This window comes from Ornithodoros turicata, chromosome 2 (genome assembly GCF_037126465.1).
Source record: "Ornithodoros turicata isolate Travis chromosome 2, ASM3712646v1, whole genome shotgun sequence".
Classification (NCBI taxonomy): domain Eukaryota; kingdom Metazoa; phylum Arthropoda; class Arachnida; order Ixodida; family Argasidae; genus Ornithodoros; species Ornithodoros turicata.
In genome coordinates, this window is record NC_088202.1 from 145367653 (window position 1) to 145394781 (window position 27129).

At 49.0% G+C, this 27129-nt stretch overlaps 3 protein-coding genes across 4 annotated transcripts in view; 2 read left to right on the top strand and 1 right to left on the bottom strand.

Moving 5' to 3' along the window:
• The window catches only part of LOC135386299 (uncharacterized), a 32227-nt gene extending 14974 nt beyond the window's left edge, over positions 1-17253 (bottom strand). For both annotated transcript variants that reach the window (XM_064616127.1, XM_064616125.1), the window contains exon 1: positions 17156-17253. In XM_064616127.1, the coding sequence (XP_064472197.1) occupies positions 17156-17192 (37 nt within the window). In that variant the 5' untranslated portion in view covers positions 17193-17253. The remainder of the gene's footprint in view (positions 1-17155) is intronic.
• Positions 17254-24287: 7034 nt separating this feature from the next.
• On the top strand, positions 24288-26149 carry LOC135385124 (uncharacterized). The gene is made up of 2 exons (XM_064614299.1): positions 24288-25967; positions 26009-26149. Exons 1-2 carry the CDS (start codon positions 24288-24290, stop codon positions 26147-26149), a joined length of 1821 nt encoding a protein of 606 aa, XP_064470369.1.
• Positions 26150-26477: 328 nt separating this feature from the next.
• The window catches only part of LOC135386304 (uncharacterized), a 114816-nt gene continuing 114164 nt past the window's right edge, over positions 26478-27129 (top strand). Inside the window, exon 1 of the mRNA XM_064616136.1 lies at positions 26478-26576. The gene's annotated coding sequence lies outside the window, so the exon portion shown is untranslated. The remainder of the gene's footprint in view (positions 26577-27129) is intronic.

A 27129-nucleotide genomic window follows, 5' to 3' on the forward strand; every position in this document is an offset into this window, starting at 1 on the left:
AAATAAAAGTAACTTCCCCACCTATGAATTCTGAACACAACGTGAGGTGTGGGAGCGTGAATCTCGATGGTTCCGAAGCCCCCGATAGATTCCCAAGCAGCACAATGTACTGAAAACATGGTGCATATTAACATGGTACATATTATAAGGACAACTGGTGAAGTAACGCAAAAGTAACGGCGTTAGTAACGCGTTACATACTACCGCAACAGTAACGAATAACGTAACGCGTTACTTTTTGAAAAAGGTAGTGAGTAACGGTAGTGCACTACAAAATAAAAGTAACTTCCCCACCTATGAATTCTGAACACAACGTGAGGTGTGGGAGCGTGAATCTCGATGGTTCCGAAGCCCCCGATAGATTCCCAAGCAGCACAATGTACTGAAAACATGGTACATATTATAAGGACAACTGGTGAAGTAACGCAAAAGTAACGGCGTTAGTAACGCGTTACATACTATCGCAACAGTAACGAATAACGTAACGCGTTACTTTTTGAAAAAGGTAGTGAGTAACGGTAGTGCACTACAAAATAAAAGTAACTTCCCCACCTATGAATTCTGAACACAACGTGAGGTGTGGGAGCGTGAATCTCGATGGTTCCGAAGCCCCCGATAGATTCCCAAGCAGCACAATGTACTGAAAGTCGAGTGCAATAGGGGTGGACGGTATGTGCCTTATTGATGTTCTTTAGTGTCACAAGTCTGTTCAAGGCCTTCCACCTACCCGTCCACCCCTATTGCACTCGACTTTCAGTACATTGATCTGCTTGCAGTAAATTGTCTCCAGTTTGTTTGTGGTGGGGAGTGTAAAAGGCTGTCAACCCTGTGCCACATCGAACGTCATCGGCATCACCGTTAGTGAGCGGGTCTCGTTCATTTTCGTTCAGCGTTTCGTGTCGTTCAACGGATTTTTGTTCTGAAAGTGTCTACGATATCAGGCCACCGAAAGGAACAGATGTTCTCATTGGAACAATTTCGTAGCTTTTATAATTAAAAAGTTAATTAACAATTTTTAGGTAATTATTCATTCGAGGGTTGAGCAACATATGGCCAAGAACGTCCGCCGGCCCAGAGATGATAGAAGTGAAAACAGCAGGTCTCTAGCCCTTAGAGTTTTTGTGAAAAATCTGTCTCGAAAAATGAAAGAACACCCTGTATACAGGTGGGTAGAAATCCAGCGAGCCGGTAGAATGTAGGAAGGGAGTTGCCTCAGGACAGAAGCCGCCGATATTTCGAACAGAGACTGTTCTTCTTCTGGGCACCGTCCTCATCATTGGCATGGTATTTAAAGGGTTAGGTGTGACGTGTTTAAAGGTATTTAAAGGGTTAGGTGTGACGTGTATAAAGGTATTTAAAGGGTTAGGTGTGTCACACAGGGTTAGGTGTGTCACACGTCACACCTAACCCTTTAAATACCATGCCAATGATGAGGACGGTGCCCAGAAGAAGAACAGTCTCTGTTCGAAATATCGGCGGCTTCTGTCCTGAGGCAACTCCCTTCCTACCCTGTATACAGGGTGTCCCACAAAACGCGTCATTAAATTATAATAAACAAAACTACACCACCGAGAGTTGTGCGGTCAACCGCATTTGTTCTTATTGGGTTTTTGCCACCTCCTGATGTGAATGTCTTGTGACATTAGTTTAATTATGTAATTTTTTGCGAGCTTAGGTCGGCTTTTGTCGTGGATTTCGGCGTATTTGCACAACCGTTCACAGTATGTTGATATCAGTTCTGATTTTCTCATCCGTTCTCCCAGTCTATTCTAGTGCCCCACATGAGTCTGTTTTGGGCACACTACTGTTCTTAATCAATGTAAATGATATGGCTGAAAGCATTCCGTTACCAGTGAAACTGAAACTTTTTGCTGATGATTGCTTCTTGTACTGTTCAGTTAAAAGTCCAGAAGATAAGGAATTACTAAATAATGCGTTCCGTTTACTAGTCCAGTGGTGCAACAAGTGGGGTATGCAAATTAATTTCGATAGGAGCTCGGTTTGCCAGGTCACTCTAAACGGAAAGAATTCCTTCCCGTCTTTTACGGCACTTCCGATATTGTTCTAAATAATGTGACAAGTTTTCGGTACTTCGGCATAACCATAACATCAAAGATGGACTAGGGAGTGCATATACAAAAAGTATGCTCTTCGGCGATGAAGAAACAAGGCATGTTAAGGAGAAAACTCAACAAAACCCCTGTCAGCGTAAAACTACTAGCTTACAAATCAATCATCAGGCCAACTCTTGAGTACGCGAGTAATGTCTTGGACCCATATAAAAATATCAACATTGAAAAAATCGAAAGGGTTAGGTTAGGGCCACAATGCCTTTCTTACGTTCTAGAATTAGGTTAGGTATGGTTAGGTTAGATTAAGTAATGCATGGCAGTACACTTCAGCATATTCCAGCACTTACTATCATATATAGGTTAACCATATCATTTCCCCGTGGTAATCCGCCAAAACTAGCCAATTCAAAGTCGTTCTTTTGACATCGCGCTTTCCGAATAGGATCCCAGGTGGCGCACCCATCCCACTATAAACGGCTCTGACCCTTCCTCTTTGGCTCGACCGGTAATCCAGAAGATGTGGGTTCGAGTCCTACAGCTGGCTAACCTTTTCAGTGACTTTCATCTTTCATCGCCGAAGCTAGTCGCATTTTTCGTAACTGCCACGGTTTACAGCTTTTCTTAACTTTTCCACACCGTGGACTGGTCCCTTTCAAGGTATTTAATTTTCCCTTCTTTCGGGTCAGCGCTTGAGGCGCATCTTTCATTTGGGGCCCCGTATTTGTACTACTTCTCGTAGTTTTGGGAGAACAAAGGGCACTTTCGTTTCCTACAATCACGTCGTCCCCGCGCTTAGCGGTGGTCTCATATCAGCCCCCTGAACTTCGCTGGACGTCCGTTCATAACCTTTCTACATTACTTAGCACGAGGTAGAATGGGTTTTTCTTAATACCAGTACCTTCCTGTTCGAAGGGGCCTAGCCCTTACTGAATGAACATACAAGCTGTCGTGGCGCCTAGCGCAGATCGGCACACCTACACCACTTATGCTCAGACACGCTTTGGGGCACGAATACGTGCCTTATGGGCGAACTCCTTGTTGCTCGTGGGAGCCAAGTTCTTCCTGAGCGAGCATGCAAGAGGCGGTCGTGGCGCCTATAGCGCAGAGCGGCATGCTTAAACATTCTGCACTCACACTTTACACGGTACAGGTAGCTGTTGTAGAGAAGAGGTGGGCGATTCCACGCGAAATGATCCAGCGGACCTGCTCGGCCCCCACAAAACGATCCCGAATTTTTACGAAAATTCTTTTAGCAGTCCCTAATAGTGCAAAACGGCACACCACGAAACATTTCTTCCCAAATCTCAATGTGGCGGATGCTACACACGAGCAAAGTTCGCAGCGCTGGCGAAAACCGTGCCTGGCGTGAACGGCAACTGCGGCTCATAGAAAGCACCTAGAACTGTGCGTTTTTTTTTGTTTTTTTTTTGTGTGTATAGAGGAAACTATGCTCTACACAGCATCCAAATTCCGGTTTTCGTGCCGTAATCGGTGCAGGTATACAAAGGCCGGAAGTTTCGCAATTTTCCTCCTACTTCGCGATTTTTTTATGGAAAATTAAATCATTAAATTTTAATGAATATTTTTTTCCTGCCAAGGCCCCAAGGAATACTTCAACGGGAAAAAAAATCGCAAGACACGTAACTTTTATAGTCATTGCAGGAAAAAAAGAGGAAGTATGCGATTTTTCCAAAATTCGCTGCAATCGAGCGTAAAACACGCAATGATGAGGTCCGAAGAGACGCCTGAAACCAACGCAGCTCTATAGAACGAGCCTTCCTCTACAACGTATTAAAAAATCTCGAGGGTGTTTTTTCGTATACAGGAGAAAATATTTTTTTTTGTAGTAGAGGGTATTACGACCACAGTGACCCACGTTGCATGTATCCAGTGGGGTGCTATATTTGTTTCTTGGGCTCCTGTTTTAATTATTTATATTTTCAATTTTTCTGTGGTCTGGTTGGGTTTTAATGAGCAAGCAATATGCTGTGGCAGAGACTTCTACAAGGTTTCCATAGCCTTTGCTTCTATAGCATAACACGCGCATTGCAATCGTGGGTGGTTAAGTTTATGGCATAGTTTCCGGTGTGCACGGTGCCGGTAACGGAGATTGGGGATTAGCGGTGATGAGGAGGAGGAGGAGGAGGAGTGTCGTTGGGAGGAAACCCGAGAGGTCTGCCTGCCTGAATAGGCGGCATGTTTCTCGGGAAGGGAAAGGTGGTGGAGAGGAGGAGAGGAAAGGGTGAAGTGGAAGACCGAGCGGAACCCGCTCGGGGGGAGGATAGCTGCGTCCATGGGCCGACTTCAGGGGAACTGTGCCGGCATACGCCTATTACACATCTGAGGGAAACCCCGGAAAAACCCCAGACGGCACAGCCGGCCCGCGGATTCGAACCACGGACCTCCCAGTCTCCAAGCGCACGCGTTACCGCTGCGCCACCTAAGTAATAATTCTTGTCGTGTGAGCTACAGGCCTGCGCGGATGAACTTTTTCACATCCGCATCCTATCCGAAAAATCCGCGTCTCCGACGGCACGCAGCAATAGTTCAGTTTCTATGCTCGATATATCAGGGCAATTTTCCAGGAAATAAACGTTATTTCTCGTCAGCACAAAACAGCAAAAAAAAAAAAAAGAAAAAGAAGAAGAAGAAGGGTGCCAACAAAAAAAAAAAAAAAAGCTGTCACCAAACTTCATCCACACGGGCCACTTCCTCTCACTCGTTCCGACAGTGAAAACGCCGGAGCGGCATAGCTTTTGTAGCGAGGACAGGTCCTGAGCGTCCATGATGCTACCAAAGGATACACGACAGCAAGTACAGATTTAGCTTTCACGAAAGATTATACGGCACCAAGCACAGCAACACATTTTGTACCAAACGGGATAAGTAGAGTTTATTGCAAGTGAAACGCAAGATCGGCGCCGAACGCGCACCTCGACTCGAGACGCCAGAGCCAGAGATCTCTCTCAGATGCGCAAGCGGATTTCGTACTCCTTATACTCTATCTTCTTTACCTAGTGTGAAGGAAACTGATGGCGCAATCTCGCGGTTTATCCGAGTCTGACCCGCTCCTGATCCTGCGCCATCCACGTCCGATCCGCAGATCACAACAAGCGTCCAAATTTCATCCGAACCCAGAAGTTTCTTGCGGATATCCGCGGGTATACGCTTCCATACACGAGTGGTGCAAGGCTTTATATAGCTGTGGACTTCACTGGAACCTAGGACAGCATGGACAATGAACCACCACCACGAGATTCCGTCGTTTCCAGTACTGCCATGTAAATGACTTTTTTGCACGTTCGTCTTTTCCCGTAGCGTTATAATTTGTTAGACTTTTCGTGGTTCATATTTTTGCTGAATTGTTCAGCATTTAAATGTGACAGTTAAAGGAAACTTTCATCAACTGAACCTGCATCTACGCGCCTATAATATTCAAACTGGTGAATTGGAACTCCACAGCGCTCAACTGGGGCCATGTTCCTTTAGTCCGGGTGGCTGTCATATTGAAAACCAACCAGAAAAAAAAAAAAATCGGAAATACGAAGAATTAAAACGGGAGCCCAAGAAACAAATATAGCACCCCACCGGATACATGCAACGTGGGTCACTGGCCGTAATACCTTCTACTACAAAAAATGATTTTCTCCCGTATACGAAAAAACACCCTCGAGATTTTTTAATATGTTGTAGAGGAAGGCTCGTTCTATAAAACTGCGTTGGTTTCAGGCGTCTCTTCCGACCTCTTCATTGTTTTACGCTCGATTGTAGAGAATTTTGGAAAAATCGCATACTTCCTCTTTTTTTCCTGCAATGACTAGAACAATTACGTGTCTTGCGATTTTTCCTGTTGAAGTATTCCACGAGGCCTTGTCAGGGAAAAATATTCATTATAATTTAATGGTTTGATTTTCCACAAAAAAATCGCGAAGTAGGAGTAAAATTGCAAAATTTCCGGCCTTTGTTTACCAGCACCGATTACAGCACGACAACCGGGATTTGTACGCTGTGTAAAGCATGGTTTCCTCTATACGCAAAAGAAAACCACGAAGTTCTAGGTGCTTTCTATGAGCCGCAGCTGCCGTTCACGCCCAGCACGGTTTTCGCCAGCGCTGCGAATTTTGCTCGTGTGTAGCACCCGCCACATTGAGATTTGTTAAGAAATGTTTCGTGGTGTGTCGTTTTTAACTACAGTCGGACCTCGTTTTATGAACCCTCGATATACGAATTCCCTCAACTTACGAACGGCTCCACAGGGAACCAACCTTTTCCCGTGTATTTTGACCTCGTTTTACGAACCCTGGATATCCGAACTATGAACGGATTATTAGGGAACGGACCCAAAGTAGCCAAGCCATTCTGACCTCGATATACGAACGGGCGTTATGAACGTACACAGGATAGGCCAATGGACCGGAGGATAACGAAAGTTCCTCAGTACATGCTGCCAAGGTCAAACATACAATGTTCGAACGTCGCTACGTTCCACAAACATGATTCACCATTTCCTGAAAGAATAATTCGGACGTTTACAGCCGAACGGTTGTGAGTTTGGACCAGGTCTCCGAGATGGAAACCTCTTGCCGAGAGAAGGCGTTCAGTCCTGACAGCCGGTGACAAGCGCGATATTTGCCGTTGGAAACAGTCTCATCCGCGCGCGATACGGCACTTTGAGGACCGGGTGGATGAGTCAAGTGTCAGACTTCTGTCATCTCTTCTAAACAGGATAGACCCTGCAGAAAGTATGGTGCAAAGTACAATTACGCAGTATTTTCAAAAATAAAACTTATTCAAATCAATTTCCCGTGTTTTTGTGAGGTATTTGTGCACTGCACACCTCGGACCTCGATTTACGAATACCTCGATTTACGGATGATTTTCTGAGAAACGAAGGGTGTTCGTAAAGCGAGGTTTGACTGTATTAGGGACTGCTAAAAAAAATAGAGACAGCACGAACGCTCCAAAGCGATATGTCCAATATTGCATCCCTGCTGCAAGAGCTGTTAGCAGACAGGGCACGTAACCTGCTGCAATCACCTTTGCGGGTAGAGGGACACAACCCTCCTCAAGGACCGAACATATGCTGGCCCACACCGAGGAGGTGGAGGGCATTCCTACACGACATTCCTACCAACCAGGACCAGGGGATGCCTTTGAGCGACCCCTAAGCAAAAGCAGAAGACCCATCACTGCGGCTCGACTCAGTGGAGGACCCGGGTATCGCTTTTCTACAGACTCCCAGCTATGCAAAAACCTCCAAAATGCCCGCCAGCAGTGGTTAGCTTTTTGGAGGAACACTGGAAAGGCAATGGCCGACTGGAGCGCTGCAAAACCGCCAGGGAGATGTTTCCCGACCTGGGGTTACCTTCCCTTCAGACACCTATAATCGACAGGGAGATTAAAGGGACTATGAAATTTCCCGAACCCCCATACTTTTTTTCGATGGAAACTGTTCTTCCCGCAGAGAAACTAATATGCCACAAATTTTTCCGGACGAAATCGCTCCACTCTGCGAGGAGCGCGCGCTGGAAATGTCTCTTCCGCGTTCCTCCTCTCCCGCGCATATTTCCCTGCCGATGGTGTAACTGTACGGACCGCTCTTCGGTTCCCCGTTACGTCACCGGTGTTGCACAATGGCAAGTAATGCCGCGAGCTCGCGCTGTGGCTGCCGCCACTGCCGAAATCTGCCGATCGCGCGAAAGCTGCTGTGGAGATTTCCACTCCCGATGAACGCATACGCGAGATCCTACGGCGCATGCTCCTGGCGGGATTCCTCGGCTCAGCAACACGTCACGATGACGTGTTGCTGAGCCGGCCGTGGTCGCGTCAAGTTACCCGTTGTGTCTCCGCTCGGCAGCTCGTCACGGCGCGGCGCCAGCTGTCCTCCCTTCGCCGCTCCGTTTAAATTCGCTCCCGAGAAATCCGCTCGCGCGACGAAAGTAAAATTTCGGTTCTAGACTCAGAAAAATGTCTTCTTTCGAACGAAACGAAGAAAAAAATCGTTTCATGGTCCCTTTAAGGTGTTCGTCGCAAGCCGTGCACTCCACGTCAACACTACAAGAGACAAGAACCTGAAAGGCCTGCAGGCAGCGATCCTGGCGGTGGTGTAGCCCTTGACCAGCCTGCTCGCAGACTCTATTCAAACACCTCCATCGAAAGCGACAGTGGCCAAACATGTTGGGGCAGCATTGAGCCTCAGGCAGGCGCGCAGGCGAATTCGCTCGCACTAACGGAACGCAGGAAATCCGCTTTAGAAAATTTTCCCCAAGCTCTTAAATCTCTAGTGGAGAACTTGCCGGAACCGACAGGAGAAGATGTCGGCAAGCTCTTTGGCCGAGCATACTTGGGGCGGCTCCAAGAGAATGCACAGGTGTGGCGGTCACTGGAGACCGTCATAGAGACCTCCAAAGGTCCACGGTGCAGAACCAAGGCGCTCCGGCAGCAAAGAAGCCACGGGCCACTACAACCGACAGGAGCGAACATCAGCAGAGGCCCTTTCAGCCAGCCCTCCCCCAGGCCCATGGCTCCCGGGGGCGGGGCTTTACCTTCAGGGGTAGAGGTAAGTGTTATCCTCTTTCCCAGATCACACAAACAAGCAGGTCAGATAGCACGGTGTCTAGAGAGCTGGAAAATATTGACAGACGACCCCTCGATCCTTCAGGTGGTCCAGGGTTACACTCTAGATCTGCTCGCAACCCCACACCAACTCAACCCACCACACTGCCCATCCCTCTCAACAGCTCAGCGAGCACCTTGTCACACTGGAAATCAATTCACTCCTAGCCAAGGGAGCAATTGCTCAGGTAGTGCCCTCCAAGTCCCAATTTCTGTCCTCAATTTTTCTGGTAGCCAAGAAGGACAGAAGGTTTCGTCCAGTTCTAAACCTACGTCCACTAAATGTGTTTCCGAATTACGAGCACTTCAAGATGGAGGGATGGCACACTATACGGTCCCTGTTGCGGGACAAGGACTTTCTAACTCGCATAGACCTCCAGGATGCTTATCTCTCAGTCCCTATTCATTCAAAGCACAAAGACTTTCTCTGCTTCGAATGGCTAGGCAAAGGGTTTCGCTGGGTGGTTCCGCCGTTCGGCTTGGCCACAGCCCCACGGGTGTTCACGAAACTTCTCAAACCCCCGATGGTAGCATTTTTCCGCTCTCAGGGCATCCGATTGGTGATATATTTGGACGACATACTTCTGATGCATCAGGAGGCGCTGCAGCTATCGCTTCAGACCCAACAGGTGATCCATATGTTGGAAGCTCTAGGCTTCCAGGTGAATGCACGGAAGTCGCAGACTCTTCCCTGCCACTCACTGAGCTTCTTAGGTTTTGTAATAAACACACAGACCATGCATATTCAGCTCCCAGTAGAGAAGAAAGATCGCATATTGGGCCAGATCCGGTCACTTCTCAACAAACCCAGGATCTCTCCGCGGGAACTGTCTCAGATTATAGGCATGTTCAATTCAACCGTATTAGCAGCTTTCCCTGCCCCGCTACACTACCGTGCGCTGCAACAGTGGCGCCGAGTAGCCCTGCGTTCGGGATCATACGACGCAGTAGTTTGTTGGACACCAGCAGCCTTAGAGGAACTGCAGTGGTGGAAGAGCAACCTCCTGCATTGGGACGGACGCTCCCTAAACGACGAGAAGATCGTCCTTGTGATCCAATCAGACAGCTCCTTGCTCCGCTGGGGAGCAGTATGCGAGGGTCATTGCATAGGACTCCTTTGGTCTCAGCAGGACCGCAGACTCCACATAAACGAGTTGGAGCTCAAGGCCGCATTCTTAGCCCTGCAGACGTTTGCCAACCAGTTGAGACAGGGGTGCGTGCTGATCCAGCTGGACAACGCAGTTGCTAGCGGCAATCAACAATCTAGGCAGTGCGTGCTCGACGACTCTTTCTGTCCTAGCACACCAAATGTGGTCCTGGTGCTTCCGAAAGGGGATATCCATCAAAGCAGAACACATCCCAGGGAGAATGAACACTCAGGCAGATTGGGCATCGAGAGTAGACCTCGGCAGCAGCAGCTGGAAGCTCGATCCGAGTCAGTTCGAAAGGATCAGCTGCCTGTGGGGACCCTTTTCAATAGACTTATTTGCCGACTGCACCAACTTCCAGGTTCCACAGTTCTACAGCTGGAAGCCAGACCCTCTGTCTCGCGGGATAGATGCATTCACCAAGGACTGGGGCACCACTATCAGGTCAGCTACGCGTTTCCTCCCTTTTGCCTGGTGGGAAAATGCCTTCAGAAACTTCAACAGGCGGCAACTACACTGGTCTTGATTGCTCCAGTGTGGCCAACCCAAACATGGCATCCAGCTCTATTGCAGGCCTTAGTGGACCTTCCCAGGCTGATACCTCACCATCCACAACTATTACTCAACAATGCCCAGCTTGGTCACCCCTTAATTTTGAGCGGTGGACTCCACCTGGCTGTCTGGAAGGTGTCGAGCAACCCCAAGCTTCGCAATCGCTTTCGCCTCACTCTGCCACGCTCATCAGTGCAGCTTGGCACCAAGAAACAAGGTCGGTTTATAGTTCATGCTGGCGCAAATGGTCTCGCTGGTGTAGCGAACGACAGGTTAATCCGATTCGTCCCTCTTTGACAGACTTCCTTAACTTCCTTGGTTGGCTCCATTTGCAGGGACTCTCTTATCGTACTATCGGTTGCTACCGATCTTCTATCTCACAGTCCATTCCTCCACTGCGGGATATAAACTTTGGGGATCACCCACTCACATCTAGTCTCCTTTAAGGCATTTTTAATTCGACGCCTCCCAGGCAAAGATCGGGTGAGCTGTGGGATGTGAGCCAAGTGACCACGTATTTGAGATCCTTAGAACCTAACCCAGCCCTATCATTGACTCTCCTAACCTATAAGTTGTGTACGCTGCTGGCCCTAGTAACAGCTGGGCGCACGGCAGACCTCTCGCTTCTGTCAGTGCATACGGAAGGCAGAACACCAGAGGGGTGGCATTTGCAACTGCGGGGACACCGGAAAACTTCTCGGCCCGGACACTGTCCTAGTTCTCTCTTCATTCCTCGCTTCCCAGACGGTGATGATCTCTGCCCACTTGAGTGCCTGCAGGAATACCTCAATCGTACCGCTCCGCTCCGCAGGGACACAACCCAACTGTTCCTTACCACACGCAGACAAGTTTACCGCACACTCCACGAGGGCAGTGGCGACCACCACGGCAGCAGCCAAAGGGGTGTCGCTGGCAGAAATCCTTAAAGGAGCTGACTGGTCATCAGAGTCTACCTTTAACCGTTTCTATTTTCGACCTTCATCTACACTTTCTTTTGGAGCGCGGGTGCTCAGTTGAGCTTTGAACATGCTATGGTTAACCATGATAGTAAGTGCTGGAATATGCTGAAGTGTAATTACCAGTTTTAACGAACGGTACTTACCTGAAGTTAAAGCAGGAATTATACGAAGTATATGTAGGCAATTACTATCATGGTAGTCCCGACCCACCCGAATTACAACCTTCGGTTCCTTTTAATTTTACAGCCCTGAACCGATTCCCGAACCGAGGCGGACCTTCCCTGTGAGCTCGGAGAAGAATAGATCGCCAGATGGACGTCCAGGAAGTGTAGTAACTGGCGCTATTAAACTTTTTCGCCATAATCTTGCTGTCGGGTGAATACCTTCCGGTTTAGGGAGTCTGGTACCGGGAAGACTCACCTTCCCTAGTAAGTGGGGGGGGGGGGCTCATTTGAATATCGGTTCAGTAGGATGCAACACACTGGGAGACTGGTGTTCGTCCTTAGGGCTTCGAACTGGTCCTTAGAGCCTCGTCTACTAAAGTAGTCTCATCGGGATATTTGGGCGTTCTTCGGGCGCCTTTTCACTTCTCGGCAAGGTTGCCAGCCGAGTTACAATACGTGAATGGAGGATTCGGCGTCGCCATTTCGGAAGGTGAGATGGGTGCACCACCTGGGATCCTATTCGGAAAGCGCGATGTCAAAAGAACGACTTTGAATTTTTGGCTAGTTTTGGCGGATTACCACGGGGAAATGCTATGGTTAACCATGATAGTAAGTGCCTACATACATGTACTTCGTGTAATTCCTGCTTTAACTTCAGGTAAGTACCGTTCGTTAAAACTGGTAATTTTTCCACACTTGGGACAGACGCCGCATGGACTGGTCCATAGAATAAAGCGCGCCGTTTTCCTGTGGTCTGGCCAACAGAATATCCGCTGCGAAAAAAATATGGATTTGGATTTGGATTGAATCGCATTTTCCACTAACGATTTGGATTCAATCGCATATTCCAGGTATGATTTGGATTTGGATTGAATCGCCCCTTTTTCAGCGGATTTGCGCGTGCATTTCGCCAAGCTCCCTCACAAGATGTATGAATTTGGAATTGAGCGAAGCGCCGTTTCGCATTCTACGCGAACTGATGTGACCTTGTCTGAAATCTGCACACGCACTAGCGGCGTCCTCTCTCCAGAGCGACAGGAGTAGCCGTTCTGTTCCAATCACTTCCCCTCACCGCACCGAGGGAACACCAGGTGCAGTTCTTTGAACGCCGTTAGCGTTATTCTGTCGATTTGACGGCACCTTACCCGTGGACCTCTAGCTGAGTCTGCAAGCACAACCCGTTTCAAGCTTGTCAAATCACGTCGCCAAATTCTTGGTCTTCGCCATCATATTGAACGCATATATGTACACGCATTCACGTCAAAACAAAGTAATAACGAACAATAAATATATCACATCCTATCATTTCGTTATTTCGGGAAGGCAAGCCTTTCCTACTCCCACGGGCAATCATGGCAAGATGTGCCACTCTTCCTCGCATACCCCCCCCTTTTTTTTTCTCTCGATTACAACAGTCTGTACTGCGCGAGGAAACTTTTTACAAAGCCCCGAAACGTAAGCATTAAAATAGACCCATGGACTACATGTTTAGTATAAGTATTCGTAACATGTCCCACGATTTATTAACCATTCATTTAATTGTGACCCCCAGGGTATAGTAACAAACGACCTGTGGGTCTTTTCAGTACTGATGGTAAAATCGACGCAGGGGTGTGTTTTCGGGCGTAGCTGAGCCTATAGGCCCGTGATAGGAATTCCTTCACTCAGGCGTATTCGCCCGGTGCTAAATGACGAGGAGGTTCCTGGCCCGAAATCCGCTTTTGGGAATTTGTACCATACCTACCACTCCACGCTGTTCATGGCCAGTGAAGCCTGAGTCAACACCAACACAGTACGTGATGATGGAGATGGGGGTTCTGCACTGACCCTCCCAGAGTGAGACAGTCATCTACGATTGAATGTAGAGGAGGTGGAGTTCCTCTACATGAGCCCCGACCGGCGATGATGGTATGCCACGGAGAGGCGATGACGGTGGCCTATCTCCATGGCCGCGCCATGGAACTGAGAAGCGGGTGCTCCATGCGCGTGGCCGTCGTTGTCGTCGTCCAGCGTCCGCTACAGGGGTCCCCCGGCCGTCAGATGCGTTGCGGACGCATCGCAAGAGCTGCAGTCCAGGTAACGCGTCTGGGAAAAGCTGCAGTTGAGGGCGACCGTGGTAGACGTGCAGACGTGTGGTCGAACAGAGGCACGGCACACGTTGGCGGCATTTCACAGAGGATGAAGACGGGAACAGCGATCCGTCAGGTAGAGACGAGCGAGAGAGAGAGGCGCTCGGTGGCGTGGTCCTGGGGTGCCGCCACCGGTACGGGAGCCGAAGCTCGAGAGTCCCAGGTGGAGTGAGTGAGGTGCCGAGACGGGCTGAAGCGTGCCAAGGCGTCGGCTGCCGCGACTGCCGCAACCGGCAGGTGAGCGCAAGGCTCGAGTGTCGCGGCCGGCAGTGAGAAGCGTGAGAAGAGGAGTGAAGACTACCGAGATGCGGTAGGGAGTGAAGGCGGGCCGTGTGTGCCGGAGGTAGTGCTGCTCGATGGCGTCGTCACAAATTTGGGATGGTGAAGGGCCGAATTGCTCAGTGCAGAATTTATCAGTGTCACTTTTTCTATTTTGGTGCAACACAAAAATTTAATTGAAATTACGTGTTGGCAATGCAACAGAAAGTGCGGCTGATTTTCTGGATGCCTTCAACTCAACTCCCATCATTCATTCATTACATGTATTTTCGATGGGCTTCCCTTTGCGCCCCTTATCCACTGGCATTGCGCAATTCCGCGCGGCGTAGTGGCCAGCTGTCGGCTACGCGCCCGCGAGGAGAGACGTCTGGGCCAACGGGGAATTAAATGACGGAGGACGAGTTTTTTTCGTGAGAAGGAATCTAATGCCATCACACCGCAGGCCGACGCAGCTCTGGGCTCGGGCAATGCTCGGGACTGCATAGCTCTGGGGGAAGTACTCATGCCCTCCAAAACGCGGCCGGTGTTAGCTTCCAGCTAATCGTACGGCGGATGGTCGCGCGTGAAATACAACATCCACATTCAACGATCCCAACGATCCGAAATGGCTGCGCGTTTTCAACCTTGAAGAGGGAGCACGCTCGGCATGCCCGTTGCCCGCACGGGGTGTGCGAACGCTAGAGGTGACACAGTGAGGTCGCCTTCTGTCCACTCTTGGGTAGTTCCATTTTAAATCGACAAGGGTGGGGAATTGACAATTTTTAATTTCCATGAAAAAAATATATGTTAGATAGCATCTCGATTGATGACAAATGCAACAATTTCGAGCTCCATCCGATGAACAGTTTCTGATATGGAGAGGCGGAAGGTTGTGGCGGTGAATGTTGGTTTGAATTTTTTCCCAACTTTGACCTCATAGCAACGCGCTTCTTGTTTTACCACATCCTTCAAATTTGGTTGATAAAAAACTATGGGTTCAAGACAGCACGCGGAAAAAGTCCCGTGACTCCTACTTTAAAGGGGCGCTACGAAAAAATTCACGAACACAGGACTTCCGGCGAAAAATCTACGATTTCGAACTTTTATTTTTCATGAGCGGGTACACACATTCCCTTGATAGATTCATTAGAACCGCTAACTCATTCTCTATCGAATGGTATAGATATCATTTATATAGCTCCTGTGGTAGAGCGAGCAGACGGCTGTAAGTAGAAGCGACTCGCCCAAATTGCTTCCCCCCAATCTCCCTCCCTCAAAACGTCAGTTTATACATTGAATATCCCTCTCCCCCCTCCCCCGCTACGTACTCCGACAAAGAAACCGCCCCCTCAACCCGAGCGTCTGGATCCGCCCCTGACACAGGCTGATACGTGATGACTGATAGTCTGGCACACGCCGAGCAGGCGTAACCGAAAATGTCTTTCTAAACTCAAAAATTTATGCCCTAAAATATGAATAAAATTTCGGTCAGCGGATTGGTAGGTTGGCCCTTTATATCCTCGTCAATCAGACGAAATTTATTGCTCTTTGTGCCACATCATGCTGTTATTTAAGCGTTGTTTAGTGAATACGTGCAGTATTAGTAATTTGCAAACACGGTTATAGGTCTAGTAATGCTACTGCACGAATTTTGGCTCCCGGATTTGTCAAAAGATTCGATAAATCCGGATTTAAAAGCGGATTTGATTTAGGTCCGCAAAACCAAATCCGGATTTAATAGGATTTGATTTACTACCTTCAGACTCAGTTGTCTCGCGACGTAAACACCCAATTATTATTATTATTAAACTACCTTCAGAAAAAAATGCGGATTTGATTTAAATCCGATTTGGGCGGCCAAATCCGCAACGCTGTCACGGATACCGTCTGGTAGAGCCCTGCACGGGCCCCCGACCCGGCCGCGGGCCGAGCCGGGCTTGTTATTGGCTGTGTGCTCTGGGCCGGGCCGTTAAAATACGCCACCACCGCGGGCCGGGCCCGGGCCGACAATTATGTTTCCGAGAGTCATGCCCGGCCGGGCCACGCAGCTAATTCCACACAATGGAGATGCATTAGTTCATATCATCATGCGCTTGCGTCATTCCTGTGCATATTTTGCAAAGACAAGCAAGGGATACTGCATTTGGCATATGATTTGACCCTCTTGAACATTCTGAAAGCCACTTTACATTGCTCCTCACGTATTTCACAAGCACTTGGCAAAGCTTGGTGAGAGGGGTATGGACTGGGAGAAGGAGTTTGTCGACAGCATCCTCTACCTCCGCAAAATCTTGACAGTGTAACGATAACGCCCATGCCCGCGTACGTTCTGGATTAAATTTGGTCTGGTGCGGTTATGGTGTTAAACCGCCATCACTTGTATGTTTGTCTTCTCTGGTTATAAATTTACTGATAAATTTGTTTGATAAACGCCAGAAACGCGTACGTCGCGGCTGGAAATACTATGCCGGGATCCGGGATCTACTCGCCCGGTCACCGGGCCGGGCTCTAGTCACTGGGTCACCAGGCCGGGCCGCATAAAAATATGAAGGTCCGGGCCCGGGTCGGGCCTGGCCAATTTTCGATGCGCTCGGGCCGGGTCGGGCCCGGAAGAGTCGGCCCGTGCAGGGCTCTACCGTCTGGCACCTCTCCAGAGCTTAGGGCCGTATGTAACTTACGGCCATTTCTTAGTGCCGTAACTTTAAGGGCCGTATATGTGCCTGTCTGACGGAGGTATAAATGGTATATATAAGAAGGAGTCTCGTTTTCAGTTACTCCGATAAGAACCTTCCACACCTGGTGTATACCTTTGCCTCCTTGCTCAACGACGTAGCCGCACCCAGTAACCGCTTCAAGGACGGGCAGAGCATGCAATAATAATAATAATAATAATTGCTTCCAATTCTATGACACAATCTTGCCAGTGATGACACGGTATAAAAGTGAGGGAGCTGCTAAACAGCAATCGAGCTGGTGATTAGATTTCATATCACCGAAACCTCGAGACTGCGGAAGACAGTCCGTGTATGTGTTTGTTTTCGTGGTCCCTATACTCTCCACGCTGAATATGAACGCTACAAGTAATAATAATAATAATTATTATTATTATTGGGAGTGGATTTACAGGTAAGGCGCGCGGCGCTAAAAGTGTTGCAAAGAAAGACATCAAAATGGCAGTGAGTACGCCTGAAAAAATAAACCAGACACTAGCGGGTGGCGTTTGAACTTACTTTATGACTGTCAAACAAACACACTTACATTGCATGTGTCCTGCATGTCCTGGATTCACATCCATCACATCACATCGAGGCCTGCCGCGTCCCTGCAGGCCTCGTCCAAGTCATCTGGCTCACTGCTGGCCAGGCGCCCACAGCTCCCCATAGAGCCCATAGTTTGAGATAATTCAGGCAACACTGGGCATACGACCAATAAAAATGCGTCGTGATACCTAGCAGCCAGCCAATCAGCAGCCTCTCCGTTTGGCTCGCCTTTTGGTCGGTCCTGGCTACCATTCAACTGGTTTTCATGCCTGGCGCCCGTTATTCCAAAATAACTAAGACATTTTTGACAGGCTAAATACACATTTATTGATGCAACGTATAGACTCAAATGTTTGACTCATATATTCACCGTGCGTACAGGACGTTTCGTTCGTCGAATAGACTGCAACCAAACCAAGTTCGAACTTGCCAAACACATACACAATCTATTTCTTGAAGCGAGCGGTGCGTGCGATTTCACAAATGAGCATCTTCATCTCATGCAGGCGGTGCACTGAAGGTGACACAGTCACGGGAAATACTTGTGTCGTTATGAATCTTGTCTTCTTAGCAGTGTCGTAGCCGGACCTCCAAGGTAGAGGGGGCTTGATACGAAAACTCGCTTCCCCCCCCCCTCGCTGATCCTGGGTGACATACTTGTGCACACTGCAAAATGCGGATGCAAATAAAATATAAAAAAAATGGAACGAAAATAATTGATTTGGACGTTCACAATACGATTACATGTATTGGCTGTCATGACCAGGGTTGGCTACCGGAAACGAGAAACGGTAATTACCGAAATTCAACAGGAAACGAAAATGGAAACGGAAATTGTTTTAGTTTCCACTACCAGAAACAGAAACAAAATTCAAAAGTGGTAACGTTAACGGAAACCAAATTCGCAGGACGTTTCCCTAAGTGTTTTCGCGTTAATATGAAAATTATATATATCCGCACTATCCTTCTAGTCATCATTCATTCATTCATGGACGCGAAAGTTTTGGATGACGTGTTATTTTCGCGCACGAGCGGATACTTTTGAAACTTAAAGGCACGTATTTCCGCAACCTAGAGAGGCATCTACTTGCGGTGTATAAGATTCGTGACGAACTTTGCATTAAAGTCTTTAGTGTTTGTGTTTGGTGTGGCTGTTTTTTTGCATCCATTATGTAACTAGAATATCTGACATGAAAAAGCCAAAACCAGACAGTACGAGTTACGGATGAGGAACAGAAATCAGTACCGAAATTACCTCGGAAACTGAAACGAAATTCTTAAAAGGAAACGGAAATAGAAACCGCTACCGAAAATGAAACAGAAACGGGAACGAAAAGCCGAGTTTTTCAGTTACCGGAAACGGAACCGGAAACAATAATATTTTCGGTAGCAAACCCTGGTCATGGCCAATGAGGTGGTGTCACGAGATTGGAAGTATTTTGAAAAGCTAATAGTTTGCAAACTATTCAAGAGTGCTGCTTAGATAGACGCCATGAACTGCAAGAACTTTCGCGATCGTCACACTGGTCCCCCCTCCAAACCCCCATATATTATGTTCTCCTCGGATTTGCACGATTTGCGTGGGTCGGTCCATGGCAGGTACGGGAGGCTCGAGCTCCCCTCCTCCCTAGCCCCCCGTGGCTACGCCACTGCCCTTTAGCTGCCACTGTTTCGCTAAGTTTTTTGCTCCTAACCTTAGCCGCTCCCTCCCAAGCCTCGAAAAAGCTACAGTACATATCTTTTTACGTCTTGTAACAGGCTTCACTGGAGCTTTAAGTGCTTCGACATCGAAGGGCAGTTCAAAAGCCAATGCTGAGCTATGTGCGTCGTTGCTGCCGATGGCTACGGGAGAACTAAAAAAAAAAAAAAAAATCTATTGATGATCCGTAACTCTGCACGAAAATCACTGCTATGATAGGCAATCGATCTTGATTTCGTATTTGAACACCAAAGCGCATTTGTCACGAATGTTCGTAGATCACAGGGAATGAACGGCTGCGACGTGCATGAGGAGCAACTAGCATAACCACACATAATTTGATTAGCGGCATATCAGAAACGTACAAGTTACTGCACTGCACAATGAAACGCCGCTAACGTACCGAGTGACTCGTAAATGTTGTACGTAATACACTTAACGTGATAAACCTGCATTACTTCCTTCGGTCACAAAAAAAAATAATCAAACCTGTCTTACCGTTCACCTGCAGTACGTCGGAAAGAGTGCAGACTTCCTCTCTGACGATTTCTGCGTCATGTTCGTCTTCCCGCTGTTGTGATGATCAGGTGGATGTGCCATTCCATTCTCAGATTAGCAGTTCGCCACAATCTAAATCTAAAGCATTCAAAGCCCTCAAACTACCCCTAGTGTCTGTGTGCACAACGGTTGTAGTCCGAGAGAACACGCGTGGCCGAACAGACGTGATATCTCCTGTGTCGTTTTTCTTTCTCCTCCGTTCGACCGACCGATTGGATACGCGCGCCTCAATCAAATGACTCTCGCCCAATCAGCGCGAAGGAAGCTGACGCCAGTTCTTGGAGACCAATGAGCATCCAAATATTTATAGATCTAATGCGCAGCCAATCAGAGATTCTCCGAGCGCGCGCGCCGGTGGCGACAATATTTTGGAGGCGATGCGTTTCGCTTTAGAGCCGGCAGCTGGTAGAACCAGGCTCCAACAGCTCCCTATAGAGCCCATAGTTTGAGACAATTCACACAACACTGGGCACACGGCCAATGAGAGTGCGACGTTGTAGAAATTATGCAATGCCAGTCGGCCAATCAGGATCCTTAACTTTGGCTGACCTTTCGGCCGGTTCTGGCTACCATCGACTTCTACCGGATTTCGCGCCTACCGCTGTTACCCGGTATTCAAAATAACGTCTTTTGGCTAAAAGAAATATTTATTTGTCACAAAGCACTGATTCAAAGATCTGATACATGGGTGCGCTGTGAATACATTCAGTTGGATATACATGTGCGATGTCATTTTCATTTTTCTACAGAATTACAATCCCTTTCGACACACTTCTCACGCCGTCACACCGTCTATTTGATGGGCAAAAGACTTTCGTTGCTGCCTTGTCGAGAGCTGCAGCCAGACGTGTACAAAATACTGCGCAAAAGTATTATTTCAAATTACATACTAAATACTCCGAGTAAAAAGTATTCAAAACAAAGTAAAAAGCACTCAATACTAGAAATAAGTTGAGTAGGGCGCTGAATACTCTGAGAAGTATTGTAAAATTATTGGGTCGTGTCTTGGACCACGCAACTACAGGTAGCGTACACATGCGCATGTTCTGACTCCATCTGTATAACTGCGTCATCGCTGTGACACTCCTAATGCTAACCCGCGGGTTAGTATTAGGAGCGTGAAAATGGAAAAAAGCTGTATGTATGCACGTGAGAGAGAAATGGTGAAGCCTCACCGGGAGGCAGAGGTGTAAGTGGACATAGAAAGGGGTTATGAAAGGGTAAATGTAAACGGAAGTACACGATTTGAAATTGAAGTAGTTGAAGGCAATTAAGAGTAAGAGGTAAGAGTAAAGGTAATAAAAGCAAGAAGGTTCAGCTTAAAGGCAATCAATGTAATTAGGAGAAGTATTAATTGAAATTAAAGATTACCGAAGGTTAACGGAGTTAATTAAACGTAATTAAAGGTAATTAAGTCAATTAAAGGGAGATTGTGAGTAATTAAAGCGGGTAAACGTAATCGAAGACAATTAAATGAAATTCAAATTACGACGAATTACGGATGGTATGCAGAAGTGAAGTGATGCGCAACGGAGCACGCACGCAGAATATCCTGAAGCAGACGGGCAAGGAACGGGCGGCCTCGGTCGCTGAGCAGCACACGAGGTGCACCATGGCGGAGGAGGAGGCTGTGGATGAAAAAGTTTGCGAGTTCTTCTGAAGAGCCACTACGGAGCGGGGCGGTCTCAACGTAACGTGTAAGGTGGTCGATGGTGACGACAACCCACTTGTTTCCAGCTGGCGAAACAGGCAAGGGGCCGAGTAAGTCGACGCCGACACGATCAAATGGTGCATGGGGCGGGGGCAATGGCTGTAAAAAGCCAGCCGAGGGCGAAGGGGACGCCTTCCGTCGTTGACATGAGAGGCACGATGAAACGTATTTGTGGACCGTTGTGTACATCCTAGGCCAGAAATACCGTTTCCGAATACGTTCGTATGTTTTGAAGAACCCCAAGTGGCCCGCCGTAGGGTCATCATGCAGGCTCTTTAGGATTAGCTGACGGAGGTTTCGTGGTACGGCGAGCAACAAACGCTGACCTTCGGGATCGTAGTTGCGCTTGTAGAGTGTTCCGTCCATTAGTATAAAGTTTTTGCACCGCCGCTGGAACTTGCGGTCAGGGGAAGGGGAGGAGCCGTTCAGATGGCGGACAATCTTCGAGAAGTCTGGGTCGAGAATCTGGTGTTCTTGGAGGACGGGCAGATCGATAGGAGGTGAGGACAGGACGCTTATCGTGCCATCTGTTTCTCCTTCGGTAGGTTGCAGAGCGGGCAATGGGCAGCGCGATAGCGCGTCGGCATCACGATGTTTCCGGCCGGACTTGTACTTGATGGCATAGTCGAATGGCTGGAGGCTCAGGACCCAACGGCCTAAGCGACCAGAAGGGTCTTTCAGAGTGCAACAACAATAATTGGGCTAGTTGGTTATACTGATGCATCTTAAGGCGCAACACACACAGACAAGAGGGAGACACACACTCGCGCCACTCGCAACTCAGTTTAATAGCAAAAGGCACACAGACAGGAACAAAAAAGACGAAAATCCAGAAAACCATCCTCCCGCCCTCTACCAGCAACATCCAACAAGTTCACACTACGCAGCGATAAGCGGCTGCCACTCGCTATCATCGAGATACTTTATCTCCCGCCCTGACAACATCACGGAAGGCTGGCTCACACACCTTTCCCCCGACTTACTTATCATGTATGCCTCAATAATCTCTCGCGTCAGCGCATTGCGCGACATTGCCAAGATATCAGTCCTCCGAAAATCCGGTGTACACACACATCTATTACAATGTACAGCGAGGTGTCCCCGCGGAGTGCCACTCAGTGATGCCGCGTGCTCCATCAACCTGACATTGGCACACCTTCCAGATTGCCCTATATAGACTCTGCCGCATGAGAGAGGGATCCGATAGACTACTCCTACTCTGCAAGGAATAAACCCTTTCACATGACTGACACCACACACAGGCCTCCTTTCTTGGCCATTCACTTTGGCCGACAAGCTCTTGAGCTTAAACGGTGCGGAAAAAAGCACTCGAACACCGTACCGGTCACCAAGCTTCTTCAGGTTATGGGAGACCACATGAATGTACGACATAACCATGTACCTCCCTCGCCGCCCCTCCTCATCCTGCATCTCTCCTGGACTTCCCTTCCACTCCCTCAACAGAGTCACACAGACACTTCTAAGAACACACTGGGGATACCCAGCCTCCCGGATCCGCTCACACTGGCGATTGTACGCCTCTACAACCTTATGACAACACGACTTCTGCAAAGCTGCCCCCAGGCAGGACTTCACAATGCCACGCTTCACAATCTTACTGTGTGCCGAGTCATAGGGTAGAAGTGCCTTCCTAGACCTCGGGGCGTAGCACCAACACAGAAGCTCTCTCTGGGCACTCAAACTAAGATCTAAAAATCTCAGTACCCCCTCGACGGCTACCTCGCATGTAAACCTAAGGCCAGAACCCCCACGGTGGAAAGCATCCATAATGCGCCGAGCAAAATCTAAATCAACATCTACCCCCTCAGAAGCCTCTAGCGACAGCACTACCAAATAGTCGTCCACATACCGCAAAGCAGACCTAACCCCCATGCTAGGCAACACTGTGGACAATTGTACATCAAGGTCAGTAAGAAAATTGTCACTCAACACAGGTGCCACCGACGACCCGATACAAATGCCCTTTCTCTGGACATAGGAGTCCGAACCGTCAGTCACTATGGTCGAGGACAGGTAGCACCTTATCAACTCCAAGAAGCCTTCAACTGTGGTTCCGCAGCTGTTCTGGAATTTCACCCTCCCGTATGCTTCAATGCGATCTCTAGTAGCCCTGAAGAGCGGCTCGTGCGGTATGGAGTAGTACAAATCTTCAATGTCAATAGACATCAGTCGGACCCCCACATTCTCCATGCCTTTAACCACATCGATCACCTCCGCTGAACTACGCACCATAAAAGGATCAGGAAGGTCCATGCAGGAGAGATGCTGCTGCAGGAATCGGGAAACAACACCTTGCCATGTACCTCTCTCCGACACAATAGCACGCAGGGGGCACTCCGGCTTGTGTGTCTTAGCGGAGAAAAAGATTTCAAGAGCCACCTGGGTTCTCTTCTTCATACTGTTTGAAAGTACCTTGAGTTCTTGTTCCTCACACAAAACCACCATCCTTTTCCGCGCATCTCTTACAGCAGTGCTCTTCACACCCACAAAGTTCTTATCTATCGCTCGTGCCTTCCTTTCCTCATAGGCCGTCCTGGGCATGACCGCAAATCCTCCCTCCTTATCAGATGGAAGTAGGGCTACATTGGCATTCTTGAAAAAATCCATAACCGGCGCAACACCAACCTTAACACCCTCCCGTACAGAGGTCCTATCGAGCAAATCCACACCTTCCTGGACGCAACGGTCACATTGGCCTTCCTCTACCCGTCTAGCCAACAATCTTACCCAGGAGACAGCGTCTGGCGCCTGCACCCTTGGTTGGACACAAAACTTTTGGCCCTTCTCGAGAACGTCCTTGACGGCGGGTGGCACATGCACGTCCCCCATGACTACCAGCTTGTTACCGTGGCAGCCTGAGCTCGGTTCCTTTAGCGACCGCAGGTGCCCTAGAACAGGCTTCCAAAAGGCCTCCGTCATCGAGGCCACATCCCGCCGACATAGCCTGTACTTCCTCTGCGCGGACGCCACCGGTAAGCCACTGGCACACATAACCCTAAGACAGTCCAAGTACTGGACTGTCTTACTACTACTTGGACTACTTGGTACTACTTGGACTGTCTTAGGGTTATGTGTGCCAGTGGCTTACCGGTGGCGTCCGCGCAGAGGAAGTGCAGGCTATGTCGGCGGGATGTGGCCTCGATGACGGAGGCCTTTTGGAAGCCTGTTCTAGGGCACCTGCGGTCGCTAAAGGAACCGAGCTCAGGCTGCCACGGTAACAAGCTGGTAGTCATGGGGGACGTGCATGTGCCACCCGCCGTCAAGGACGTTCTCGAGAAGGGCCAAAAGTTTTGTGTCCAACCAAGGGTGCAGGCGCCAGACGCTGTCTCCTGGGTAAGATTGTTGGCTAGACGGGTAGAGGAAGGCCAATGTGACCGTTGCGTCCAGGAAGGTGTGGATTTGCTCGATAGGACCTCTGTACGGGAGGGTGTTAAGGTTGGTGTTGCGCCGGTTATGGATTTTTTCAAGAATGCCAATGTAGCCCTACTTCCATCTGATAAGGAGGGAGGATTTGCGGTGATGCCCAGGACGGCCTATGAGGAAAGGAAGGCACGAGCGATAGATAAGAACTTTGTGGGTGTGAAGAGCACTGCTGTAAGAGATGCGCGGAAAAGGATGGTGGTTTTGTGTGAGGAACAAGAACTCAAGGTACTTTCAAACAGTATGAAGAAGAGAACCCAGGTGGCTCTTGAAATCTTTTTCTCCGCTAAGACACACAAGCCGGAGTGCCCCCTGCGTGCTATTGTGTCGGAGAGAGGTACATGGCAAGGTGTTGTTTCCCGATTCCTGCAGCAGCATCTCTCCTGCATGGACCTTCCTGATCCTTTTATGGTGCGTAGTTCAGCGGAGGTGATCGATGTGGTTAAAGGCATGGAGAATGTGGGGGTCCGACTGATGTCTATTGACATTGAAGATTTGTACTACTCCATACCGCACGAGCCGCTCTTCAGGGCTACTAGAGATCGCATTGAAGCATACGGGAGGGTGAAATTCCAGAACAGCTGCGGAACCACAGTTGAAGGCTTCTTGGAGTTGATAAGGTGCTACCTGTCCTCGACCATAGTGACTGACGGTTCGGACTCCTATGTCCAGAGAAAGGGCATTTGTATCGGGTCGTCGGTGGCACCTGTGTTGAGTGACAATTTTCTTACTGACCTTGATGTACAATTGTCCACAGTGTTGCCTAGCATGGGGGTTAGGTCTGCTTTGCGGTATGTGGACGACTATTTGGTAGTGCTGTCGCTAGAGGCTTCTGAGGGGGTAGATGTTGATTTAGATTTTGCTCGGCGCATTATGGATGCTTTCCACCGTGGGGGTTCTGGCCTTAGGTTTACATGCGAGGTAGCCGTCGAGGGGGTACTGAGATTTTTAGATCTTAGTTTGAGTGCCCAGAGAGAGCTTCTGTGTTGGTGCTACGCCCCGAGGTCTAGGAAGGCACTTCTACCCTATGACTCGGCACACAGTAAGATTGTGAAGCGTGGCATTGTGAAGTCCTGCCTGGGGGCAGCTTTGCAGAAGTCGTGTTGTCATAAGGTTGTAGAGGCGTACAATCGCCAGTGTGAGCGGATCCGGGAGGCTGGGTATCCCCAGTGTGTTCTTAGAAGTGTCTGTGTGACTCTGTTGAGGGAGTGGAAGGGAAGTCCAGGAGAGATGCAGGATGAGGAGGGGCGGCGAGGGAGGTACATGGTTATGTCGTACATTCATGTGGTCTCCCATAACCTGAAGAAGCTTGGTGACCGGTACGGTGTTCGAGTGCTTTTTTCCGCACCGTTTAAGCTCAAGAGCTTGTCGGCCAAAGTGAATGGCCAAGAAAGGAGGCCTGTGTGTGGTGTCAGTCATGTGAAAGGGTTTATTCCTTGCAGAGTAGGAGTAGTCTATCGGATCCCTCTCTCATGCGGCAGAGTCTATATAGGGCAATCTGGAAGGTGTGCCAATGTCAGGTTGATGGAGCACGCGGCATCACTGAGTGGCACTCCGCGAGGACACCTCGCTGTACATTGTAATAGATGTGTGTGTACACCGGATTTTCGGAGGACTGATATCTTGGCAATGTCGCGCAATGCGCTGACGCGAGAGATTATTGAGGCATACATGATAAGTAAGTCGGGGGAAAGGTGTGTGAGCCAGCCTTCCGTGATGTTGTCAGGGCGGGAGATAAAGTATCTCGATGATAGCGAGTGGCAGCCGCTTATCGCTGCGTAGTGTGAACTTGTTGGATGTTGCTGGTAGAGGGCGGGAGGATGGTTTTCTGGATTTTCGTCTTTTTTGTTCCTGTCTGTGTGCCTTTTGCTATTAAACTGAGTTGCGAGTGGCGCGAGTGTGTGTCTCCCTCTTGTCTGTGTGTGTTGCGCCTTAAGATGCATCTTTCAGAGTGGTCAGCCAACATAAAGCATGGTGGTCGGTGATGATGATGAAGTGGCGCCCATAGAGGTAAGGACGGAACTTTTTAACAGCCCAGACAACAGCGAGGCACTCCTTCTCCGTTGTCGAATAGTTCTGCTCAGGGTGCGAAAGGGTGCGACTGGCAAATGCGACAGCGGACTCCATCGGCGCATTGGGTAAACGCTGGGCAAGAACAGCTCCGATGCCCACTCCACTTGCGTCAGTATGTAATTCAGTTATTGCGGACGGGTCGAAGTGCGAAAGAATTGGCGCAGACGTTAAGGCTGTCTTCAGGCGCATGAAAGCATCGGTGTGTTCCGCGGCCCAGGCAAACTTGCCGTTTCGCTTGAAGAGGGACGTAAGAGGAGCGGCGGTGTCCGCGAAACCTCTGATAAACCGTCGAAAATAGGAGCAGAGACCGATGAAGCTGCGCAGATCTTTGAGTGTAGTAGGAAGGGGAAATGAGGATACCGCCTTGATTTTGTCGGGGTCCGGCGCGACGCCGTCCCTAGAAACCACGTGACCGAGTACTTTGATTGTATCATATCCAAGCTTGCACTTCTTGCTATTGAGCTGCAGGCCGGCGCGAGAGAGACAGCTG

Coding starts and splice junctions, on each gene's coding strand:
- LOC135385124 (XM_064614299.1), top strand. CDS start 24,288: ATGACGGAGGCCTTTTGGAAGCCTGTTCTAGGGCACCTGCGGTCGCTA. Junction 25,968..26,008: donor ATGGCCAAGAAAGGAGGCCT/GTGTGTGGTGTC, acceptor TATTCCTTGCAG/AGTAGGAGTAGTCTATCGGA.